The sequence below is a fragment of the Aegilops tauschii genome, chromosome 2 (assembly GCF_002575655.3).
Source record: "Aegilops tauschii subsp. strangulata cultivar AL8/78 chromosome 2, Aet v6.0, whole genome shotgun sequence".
NCBI classification, from domain to species: Eukaryota; Viridiplantae; Streptophyta; class Magnoliopsida; order Poales; family Poaceae; genus Aegilops; species Aegilops tauschii.
In genome coordinates this window covers 25,701,174-25,712,474 of record NC_053036.3, presented here as the reverse complement: position 1 = coordinate 25,712,474, position 11,301 = coordinate 25,701,174, and the positions used below count along the sequence as shown (strand labels likewise).

At 43.2% G+C, this 11,301-nt stretch overlaps 1 protein-coding gene and 1 pseudogene across 1 annotated transcript; one reads left to right on the top strand and one right to left on the bottom strand.

Moving 5' to 3' along the window:
• The first annotated feature begins 5,842 nt into the window (after window positions 1-5,842).
• Window positions 5,843-8,222, top strand: LOC109738166 (UDP-glucosyltransferase UGT13248-like). Its single transcript, XM_073509504.1, has 3 exons — window positions 5,843-6,454; window positions 7,190-7,579; window positions 7,692-8,222. Exons 1-3 carry the CDS (start codon window positions 5,873-5,875, stop codon window positions 7,857-7,859), a joined length of 1,140 nt encoding a protein of 379 aa, XP_073365605.1. The 5' UTR covers window positions 5,843-5,872; the 3' UTR covers window positions 7,860-8,222.
• Window positions 8,223-9,465: 1,243 nt separating this feature from the next.
• On the bottom strand, window positions 9,466-10,570 carry LOC109738161 (senescence-specific cysteine protease SAG39-like; annotated as a pseudogene).
• Between the last annotated feature and the right edge of the window lie 731 nt (window positions 10,571-11,301).

Sequence of the window (11,301 nt, the reverse complement as noted above, 5' to 3'; positions counted from 1 at the left end):
TATCCGCCCATAAGTGTTGCCAATATTTTTGGTCATTGGTTGGACGAATACCAAATAGGTTCAAAACGCTAATAAGGATGGGAGCGTATGCCTTAATTTGGTCGCTTTGGCTATGTATAAATGATTTGATTTTTAATGACAAAAAGGCTTCTCCTCTACAAGTTATTCCGGTGTACACACTCGCTACATACATGGTCGATGGTACAACGACCGGAGTACCAACCACTGTTCAAGGCAGTGTGTACGTGATTGGAGCAGGTGGCTACGGAGGTTTTTTCGCGACATGGATGGCAGCATAACCTACGGATTGGTCCATGCTACCTCTTGAGCACTGCGTTGATTTTCCCTTGAAGATGAAAGGGTGATGCAGTAAAGCAGTGTAAGTATTTCCCTCAGTTTTTAAGAACCAAGGAATCACTCCGGTAGGAGGCCACGCACGAGTTCCTCGCACCTACACAAACAAATAAAATCCTCGCAACCAACGCAATAAAGGGGTTGTCAATCCCTTCACGGTCACTTACGAAAGTGAGATCTGATAGATATGATAAGATAATATTTTTGGTATTTTTATGATAAAGACACAAAGTAAAATAAAAGGCAATAAAAATAGCTAAGTGTTGGGAGATTAATATGATGGAAAATAGACCCGGGGGCCATAGGTTTCACTAGTGGCTTCTCTCGAGAGCATAAGTATTACGGTGGGTAAACAAATTACTGTGAGCAATTGACAGAATTGAGTATAGTTATGAGAATATCTAGGTATGATCATGTATATAGGCATCACGTCCGCGACAATTAGACCGACTCCTGCCTGCATCTACTACTATTACTCCACACATCGACCGCTATCCAGCATGCATCTAGAGTATTAAGTTCAAAAGAACAGAGTAACGCTTTAAGTAAGATGACATGATGTAGAGGGATAAACTCATGAAATATGATATAAATCCCATCTAGTTATCCTCGATGGCAACAATACAATACGTGCCTTGCTGCCCCTACTGTCACTGGGAAAGGACACCGCAAGATTGAACCCAAAGCTAAGCACTTCTCCCATTGCAAGAAAGATCAATCTAGTAGGCCAAACCAAACTGATAATTCGAAGAGACTTGCAAAGATAACCAATCATACATAAAAGAATTCGGAGAAGATTCAAATATTGTTCATAGATAAACTTGATGATAAACCCACAATTCATCGGTCTCAACAAACACACCGCAAAAGAAGATTACATCGAATAGATCTCCACAAGAGGGGGAGAACATTGTATTGAGATCCAAAGAGAGAGAAGAAGCCATCTAGCTAATAACTATGGACCCGAAGGTCTGAGGTAAACTACTCACACATCATCGGAGAGGCTATGGTGTTGATGTAGAAGCCCTCCGTGATCGATGCCCCCTCCGGCGGAGCTCCGGAAAAGGCCCCAAGATGGGATCTCACGGGTACAGAAGGTTGTGGCGGTGGAATTAGGTTTTTGGCTCCGTATCTGGTAGTTTGGGGGTACGTAGGTATATATAGGAGGAAGAAGTACGTCGGTGGAGCAACGTGGGCCCCACGAGTGTGGAGGGTGCGCCTAGGGGGGGTAGGTGGCCCCCTACCTCGTGCCTTCCTGGTTGCTTTCTTGACGTAGGGTCCAAGTCCTCTGGATCACGTTCGTTCCAAAAATCACGTTCCCGAAGGTTTCATTCCGTTTGGACTCCGTTTGATATTCTTTTTCTGCGAAACCCTGAAATAGGCAAAAAACAGCAATTCTGGGCTGGGCCTCCTGTTACTAGGTTAGTCCCAAAAATAATATAAAAGTGTATAATAAAGCTCAATAATGTCCAAAACAGAATATAATATAGCATGGAACAATCAAAAATTATAGATACGTTGGAGATGTATCCGTCCACCACCTTCTTCGACATAGGCATAGTGTCGGTCTATAGGACTCTACCGTTGCCGATTTGTCGGTTTGTATTTCATGATTTTTTGTCAGACTTTTGGTTTTCCAAAATGTGTTTTCGGCATTAGTAGAATCACTTTTGATGTGTTGGTATTAGAATGAAACGTACTTACCATTTCAGTTTGCATCTACACTCTAATGCTTATGGTTCTGAAGTACACATCGCTGCATAGTTACTAACGTGTATGGTTCATATAGAACTTGATGAATTGCAGAGTTATAATTTCATGATTTCACAAGTTACTAAAATCAAAAGTTTGGCTTCTATTTGATGAGCAGGTTCTCTTAGAAAATCAACAACTGAAGGAGAACGTTTTAATTCCTATAATCAACGGTACAAAGTGGAAGTGGTTGCGAGCACACCACCGACCGTGCACCTGTCCTTCCTCACTGCAACATCAGATGACCCATCGACCATGGCCATTGTCCCATGCGTGGCCAATAAATTTTACACTGCTGAGAGGAGCGACCAGCTCGTGGTCGTGGTGTCTGGTTGCTCCAGCTGGGGTTTGGGGTTTTTCAGACAGGTGCACCACACCATCCACTGCCGATCAATGCCTCTCTTATTCGGGTAGGATCATCTGTCTGTCTGGCCAGTTTCATATATTAAATTAGGTCCAAATCGAGTGGTTTCTCGAGGTTGGATGTGAGAAAATCTGATGAGAATTGGGGTCTGGGCAGCAGCTGGGTCTGTCATTGAGGCTTCCCTTTCTCTCGCGTTGCAGGTTGACTTCACTCCGCAAAGCGTCCACGTCCTCACCTCGCTCAAGGTATGTTTTTTTTGTTCTTTCCTCCTGTAGTGGAAATTAAGTTTAAATCTGGCCGCTTACTGTCCCACCTCTTAACCTGCACAAGTCGTAATGCTTTTGTATGTTATATGTTTTGCTTAATTGACGTGATGTGATGTGTTCATGTGGTTAGCATTTCGTGAATCTGAGAACTTTGTTTTTTTAGAAGATTATCTGAGAACTTCGTTAGTTCATGCTAGTGGTCACTGCCTCAATGATCACCTGTATCCAAAATCGTGAAAAGGGACAAAACTGGCCCTTATCTAAAACTTCAACACAAAATGGCCCGAATCTAAAAAAAATCATGAAATGGCCCCTTTTGCATGACGCCCGGGGCTAGGGCACCATACTAGATAGCATGACGCCCCGGGCTAGGGCGTCATGCTATTTGGCATGGTGCCCTAGGCCGGGGCGTCATGCTACATGTCGCTACCATGGCGCCCTAACCTGAGGCGTCATGCTCTCTAGCATGGCGCCCTAGCCCCGGGCGTCATGCAAAAGAGGACCATTTCATGAAATATTTTCAGATTGGGGTCATTTTGTGTTGAAGTTTCAGATAGGGGCCAGATTTGTACATTTTCACTCCAAAATCTTCTTGTCAGAATGTATGGTCCCACGCCTTGCAAAATTGTGCCAGTTTCTGCAAATATGTCAAATAGGTGTCACTGTATCAGACTATCTGTAATAGGGGCTCTATAGTTCTAAAATCCTGACCATTCGCTGTTGTGAATTGCACATGTTTCCTGCAAGTGGTATCCTATATTGGATGTGCTTTGTACATGTGTATTTGTTATGTTGAATTGCTGCTGTTACTTACAGGGACCTATTATTTTAGGTTGTAAATGTTGGCTTGGAGTCTATCCCTAAAGTCTTGCTGGCTTTTCTGAATATCCAAGCAAAAAACATGGCAGTGATCAGAGCATTTGATATTGAGGGAAAAGTGAAGGGTCTGAGTGGTGTTCTTCCGATTGAAGTTGTTGAGCCTTCTGGTGTGCACCCGGAACTGGCCTTCTTTTCAGCATCATTAAACAAAGCTTTGAATACTATGCTAGCAGTTCGTAGTTGTGCTCTGAATACATGCATGTTCCCCTACTTGTAATCGCCACTTTTTCTTTGTTTCTGCATTAATTAATGGATCTAAGGTAGTTAGACACACATTGACTATAATCGATCAGCTCTACTAAGACATGAGTGGCATCATGACACATGTGCTACGAATCATATCCAAAAGCAATGAAAAGGGCGCCTATAACCTGGCACCGCACAAGCTCCCTCTCAGGAGGCACCACGGGGTGGCGCCCCACCCGCTAGTCTTACATCATTGCTAGCTAGTAGTAGTATGGTCCTGGCAGATGTCTTTTGCATGTGGAAATAAATAAATTATGCGTTTTATTTCAAAGGATTAAAGAAATGCCGAAGCTGTTCTCCCTTATTTTTACTTTCCTTCTTGAGTCACAATGAAGCTGAGTTATTCGACATTTGGCGCATTGTTGTCACGTCCGGCTTTTATAAAAGGTATGTGTAACTTCACACCGATCATATCACCAACCAACTCTTCCTAGAGTACAGACTTGAATGAATGAGTGTTGGCACAAGTGGTCCTTTCTTTGACCTCCACCTTTTTTCTCTTATGAAACAAATTACAAGAAAAATAGGAGAACACCACGAGGTGCTTGGCAATTGAGTAAATGCTCCAGTTCATGCCCTTCGCTACAAGCTCGCGTCCAACAACCCACAACGCTGCCTCCACCCTGCCCTCACTCTCAAGGAGCAGGGGAGGGCCTAAGATTCAAAGAGTGTGTATTCACAATTGCTAACGCTAAGGTAGTGCTATACTTTTGCATCTGTTGTTGGTGTTCGGTCAAGGCTCAAATAGCCAATATCTTGGCTTGACAACGGGAGAAGAAGGCGACGCCTACTTCGATACTCAAGCGTTGCTCAGCTAAGGGGAGAGTCCAATTTTCGCAGTCATAGGATTACTGGATTTAAGCATTAGAATAATACCAGAGAATATCAAGCAGACCTTAACCAGTTAAGTTGCGGCTACGGAGTGCGGAACTATGGATTGGGGCGAGGCCATGACGGACGGACGTCGTTGTTCGCTGGGGTGACTTCATCAATATGAAGATATTATGCCGACTAAGTATCTTAAAGGTGCTCATAGGGTAGGATGTGTGTGCGTTCATACGGTTGAGTATATGTATTTGTATGTAAACTTCTAGAAAAACCACTCCAGCATGGCCCAGGGTATTGTAGAGGACCAGGAGGTGTGGATGCCCCTTGCTTGGGTTGAGATGCTTGGATTGTTTATTATTCTTTGTCAATTTTAGTTTCTCCATACTTGTAGTTGAATGGCCGTAATTTTTTGACAAATATAAAGGTAAAGAAAAGATTCAGCCAACTGATATGTCCTTGCGCATGGATCGCCTCCACGGCCGACGGATTCGAGTTTGATCAGATGGCCCGCAACAACCTTCGATGCCGAGAGCATGGGCTTTATTGCAAACGTTAGCGCACCTCACCTCAGGATGAAAAAGAAGGAACCTTATCCTCCGCATAAGCATATCCCATTTGGACCACCCCCATCGCTATGCTCATCCACCCTTATCTCATCTGCAACGAATCTCATCCACATGTTTCCACTCAGTCTTCTTTTCCCCGAGCTCTCCTGTTCGTCCCCATCACCATGCCCGTCCCAGCATCCACTGTGTTACAAGCCAGAGGGGCGATACGGCCAGCCAGAATTGCATCTTTCCTCATGCAGCAGGGAGAAACGCCGATGATGCGGGAGATGGTGCACAAGGGCGGTGAGGTGTGTTGGGCGATGAGTGTGACAACACTGATGTTGCTCGGTCGATGACCGCAAACGTCGCTAGTGCAATGACAGCGGCAACAATACAGAAGAACAATGATGTTGTAATCGACTCTCCTGCTGTAACATCTAAGTTGTTGAAGAGGGGCCAATGCTGCGAGCAAGTAGGACTTTGCAACAACACTCGTGTTGCACTCGAAGCTTTGCAACACTAGCCCTATTGCGCTCCCCACCTAACCGTTTTTTCTCTTTGAAGCAATACTTATGTTGCGACAACAACAAAATCACCGTCTCCCGTTCCCGGGGGCGCAGGGCCACACAAACCCGATGCTCCAGTTCGGCCGCCGTCTCGCGTACCACGGCCTCCGCCGCACCCTCGTCGTCACCCGGTATGTGCTCTCCACCACCTCGCCCCCTGGCGCGCCGTTCCGCGTGGCCGCCATCTCGGACGGCTTCAATGCTGGTGGCATGGCGTCGTGCCCCGACTACACGGAGTACTTCCCGCGACTGGAGGCCCTCGGGTCCGAGACGCTGCGGGAGCTCCTCCTGTCCGAGGCGCGCGCTGGGCGGCCAGTGCGCGTGCTGGTTTATGACCCTCATCTTGCGTGGGCGCTGCGGGTGGCGTGGACGGCCGGCGTGGCCACCGCGGCCTTCTTCTCGCAGCCATGTGCAGTGGACGTCGTGTATGGGGAGCTCTGGGCGGGGCGGCTGGCGCTGCAGGCGACGGACGCGTGCGCACTGCTCGTGAGAGGAGCGCTGGGCGTGGAGTTTGGGCCGGAGGACATGCCGCCGTTCGCGGCCGCGCCGGAGTCGCAGCCGGTGCTCGCAAAGACGTCGATTGGGCAATTCGATGGGATGGACGTTACCGACAACGTGCTCGTCAACTCTTTCCACCACATCGAGCCAAAGGTACGCCATACTTTGAGACTGGTCAGCTCTGCTCTAGTTATCTAATAAGTTTTGCAACAAGAAAGAGACGACGTGAGCGTTTGTGCTCTAGCCTCTCTCTAAAGGTTGATATCTACTTAAAGAGGTCCTTAGGAATTAATCTTACGCATTCGGCACTGATGAGAGCAGAGCATTCTAATTTTAGTTGTGTATATTCATTTTCAGATGCTAGAAAACTAGATGGTAAAATTGCTTCCTTAATACATTTGAGATGTATTAATTTATATGTATTTTTAGTGCATTTATCAGTGCTAAATATCTTAACAAGAGAACCCTACATTGCTTTTATCAATTAGCATATTTCATTTTTCATTTTTCATTTAAGAGGAGTAATGCGCTACACAAGCATCGTAGACACATAATTTTTCATTTCTCATGGAGTGTGTAAGGAGGACACATCTATTACGTTTCTATAATCTTCTGTTCCACATTTCTAACGCAAGGATGGTGCAAAATGAAAAAATTCAGTGTAAATTATTGGAGGTGGCATAAGGGCCTCATATATATGCTACCAGCACGACAACTAAACATACAAGTGTTCCACGCTCCATTATTTATTATGTCACATCAGATTGATGATGTGATGATTCATACGGGTAGGAACGAACGGTCCTGTCAATGTGATGTTTCTATACTTGATTATATTTAGTCCATTTCAGAAAGAATTTGATATTTGAAAATTTGCCAACTGGGCAGGAGGCAGATTACATGGAGTTAACATGGAGAGCGAAGATGATAGGTCCAACTTTGCCATCATACTACCTTGATGCTAATCGCCTACCATCCAACAAGTCTTATGGTTTTAATTTGTTCAGTGAGGGTGCATCGTGTATGGATTGGTTAGACAAGCATAGCATTTCCTCCGTTGTACTTGTATCCTATGGTACTGTCTCTAACTACGATGCAACCCAGTTGGAGGAGCTTGGCAGTGGACTATGCAATTCTGGCAAACCTTTTGTTTGGGTTGTCAGATCCAATGAGGCACACAAGTTATCTCAAGAACTCAAGGAGAAATGTGAGAACAATGGATTAATTGTTGCGTGGTGCCCCCAACTAGAAGTTTTGTCACACAAGGCTATCGGTATGGTAAGACATATTACATTCTTTTACTTTTTTTATGGACAAGAATACATAAATGTTTTACAAAGTAAACAAAAATGACAACACTTTAGATGTAAATTTATGAACATACATGTAGGTTTTTTTGTTACCCACTGCAGATGGAACTCGACATTGGAGGCAATTGTTAGCGGTGTTCCTCTTGTGGGAATCCCGCATTGGGCTGACCAACCCACCATCTCAAAGTATGTGGAGACTGAGTGGGGCATGGGCGTGCGAGTGCGGAAGGGCGATAAAGGATGGCTAAAGAGGATGGAGGTCAAGAGGTGCATTAGAGAGGTGATGGACGGAGATAGAAAGGATGAGTACAAAAGAAATGCTGCAAAGTGGATGCAAAAGGCCAAGGATGCAATGTAAGAAGGAGGAAGCTCAGATAAGCATATTGCTGACTTTGCTGCGAAGTATACTTCAACTTGAAGTCATACCAATGCATTTTTTACTTCAAGTTATGAAATTAGGCATTCACTCCAATGGTACAATTCTTTTAGAGTGAATGGCATTTTAATGTGTAAGTAGAGTGTCTTCTCACCATTTAGAAGGATGTTCAATTTCTGATGTACTAACAAAATGTGAACAATTGTTTACAAGTTATAGAACCAATTTGAATAAATTATAGGGAGTCTATAAAAGTATTGTCATAGCAACTTTCACTTTATTAGTCCATGTGTATTCTTAGTGTTCCAAACAATAAAACAGTTCCCTATGAGTTTTGAATGTGTCCAGAGCATCGATCTTGATTGTTCATATCCTCAATCTAACGGTTGAAAGCAATGGCATTCGCATGAACAGTACCCATCAGCAGCTTCCAATGTATTCTAGAACCATCGTGTTTTAAAAAGTGCATGCCGCTCAGGCCATGCTGTGTTCAGCAGCGATGTGCTGAGTGGCTTGGGATGGGTCTAGAAAGAGGACAAGAGAGAGAAGAAATCTAAATTAAACAATTAATGAATCTGACCCTACTGGTTATTTTCCTTTGTGTTTTACAATTCTGTCACGAATCAATAGGAATTACACACTTCTAATATTTCTTTTTTACAACAATAATATTCCTCAATGCATTCATACATAGAACGTATTATTTTGCATTTCCTTCTTGCAGCGTAGCCTAATGCTTTTTTCTATCAGCAAAAACACTTATGTCGACGTCCACGTGCGTGCATACTAGTTTATTAAGGTAAGAAGATGATTCTTTGTTCATCCTAAACTTTCATTGGAAACATATTTTTATTGGTGCAAAATTAGGAGTTCTGTAAGTTTGAGTTGAAGCTGAATGCCTAAATGTATATGAAATAAAAACCCATAGATGTTTCAATTGATTAGATAGACAAAAAAGACACATGAAAGATTAAACTACAATATCAATGAACATCATAATTTAAGATAACATAATCATATCCCCTACGTCTTGCCTATGACCTCATCATAAGGTATCGTGTGTTACGCTATTCTTGGAAGTGGAGTTTTCTCATAATCTAGTTGGAATGGATTGATTCCTTTGAAATATTGCATGTTGTATGCTCTGGTGATATAAATCACTAGTAGGATTCCTCCAAGTCTCTTAAGACATTACATTCTTATAAATACCCGAGGACACTATTTAGAAATCACACACACATTGAAATATTTTAGCCATTTGAAAGCTTCATGGAATATATATCTACATAATTCTCTATCAATTGTTAAAACACAATGTATCACACATGCTATGAAATTACAAAGTATAACAATGTACAGACATAAGATGCATTATTGTACATAATTTATGAGCACATATAAACTATGCATAGTACTTGGGGACCTTACTGTTTTGAGAACTGTGCATATGTATGATTAGGTGGAATTTGGTGATCTTCCTATTTGGTGGGGTACGAAGGCTCCATGGCAAGACCACACATGCCCTTCTTGTCTGCAATGTCCTTCTGCATTCTCAGTTACCCATCTTCGCCCCAAGTTGTGCCCCATGAATTCTTCATTAACCAATAACTTGTGACATCACTAGTCTTTCCATATCCAATGGCTGCAATTCCATGGTCCAAATCAGTGATGCATGAGCTAGTCATCACCTCACCTGAGTAGAATTGGAATGTCATGTCGTCTTCGTCGACAGCTACAGACACTGGGTGGTTTGCAACTGCCATCATAAGGGCACCCTCATTATTGGCAGGCACATCCTCAAAGCCGGTGCTGGTTGCAGCACTATTGGATCCAGCCTTGCACTTGCCATCAGTTGCATTATATGTGTAGCTGGACTCCATGGTAAGACCTCAGTTCTTGATAATGAATTTCAAGGCATCATCCATGAGTCCTCCCTCGCAGCCTTGATCTTCAGCATGAATATCACAGTCAACCAACTCTTGCTCCGACAGTGAGATTAACTTGCGTCTTTTCAGTTTTACAATACCCTCTGTCGCGGCAACAACAGAAAATGCCCAACAATAGCCTAGAAGTAATTGTGTTGTTATAGTGTTATCCTAGAAAATATTACCATGTATAAGCAATGCATCACAATGTGTTATGACTTACTGCACTAGCCTTGATCCTTGATAGGGGTGATAGCTCCCTTGGCCCTCCAGTCCATCGTTGCTGGAAGGGCATCAAAACACAAATTATCATACTTGAATCCTGAAGAAAGAACTATCATGGAGTTTTCTTTGAACCCCTTGTTTGTGTTGGTTGTCCTGAACTCATCATTGGTGATATCAGCGAATTGGTTGACGCCGAGCCAGAACATGTGAGTCAGGGCATTGAACTTTCAATGCATTCAACGCTGGCTTTGAAAACCTTGAACCGGCGCGCCTTCTCTGTGGCGTCCTTGTACACGCGGCCGTACTGCACCATCCATTTCACATGCTTCACCACCACCGACAATTCATTGTTCAGCTCACGAGTTGCAATGACAGTTCCGCATAGGCAGATGCAACCCAGGATGGCAAGGAGCAAAGCCCTGTGGATGGTCATCTTCAATTATGGACCGAAATGCCTTTCTTCTAGTACTGTGTACTCTGTACTCTGCTTTGGTTTGGGTTGTTGAATGGAACTTTGTGGTATATATAATGTCATGCACATGTTAAAATAGGAGGTATAGAGATACGGTGCTTGTAGGAAGTTTTTTGTGGAAAAGGGCTTGTGCATTGCCGTGGAGTGTGGTGTCCGGCCAGATGTTATAAAATTTAAGTGCACAGGGACTAGGAAGTACGCGTACTGCACATCTGATAGTGATTGCTGCGTGTTTGTTTTCAGGAGTCTACATCTAACGAGAATCCATTTAAGAGATATATTAATGAAACAACAACCTGCTTGTTTACTCCAGGAGTCTGCATCTGAAGAAGACTGTGGGCGTGACGTGCAGTATGTACTCCCCAGTTTTTATTTACTCTGAATACTAGCTTTGAATGAAGTCAAACTTTATAAAGTTTGACCAAGTTTCATGAAAACAATATGAACATTTACAGTAACATATTTATATGATGTTAAAATATATGCAATGATGAATCTGATGACATACATTTGGTGGTGTATATGTGAATATATTTTGTACAAACTTGTTGGAAGTATATAAAATTTGACTTTAGACAAATATAATATGTGGAGTAAATAAAAACAGAGAGAGTACAAAAGAATCAAGTAATTGTGTGCTAAGATAATGAATAGCCTGCCTGATAGTAATATACTGTTCGACAAGAGTTGTC

Bases quoted from the DNA above. Each gene is read 5' to 3' on its own strand.
- LOC109738166 (XM_073509504.1), top strand. From the start codon at position 5,873: ATGCTCCAGTTCGGCCGCCGTCTCGCGTACCACGGCCTCCGCCGCACC. The intron at 6,455-7,189 runs GTACGCCATACT...CCAACTGGGCAG, and splicing joins TCCACCACATCGAGCCAAAG to GAGGCAGATTACATGGAGTT. The intron at 7,580-7,691 runs GTAAGACATATT...ACATACATGTAG, and splicing joins CACACAAGGCTATCGGTATG to GTTTTTTTGTTACCCACTGC.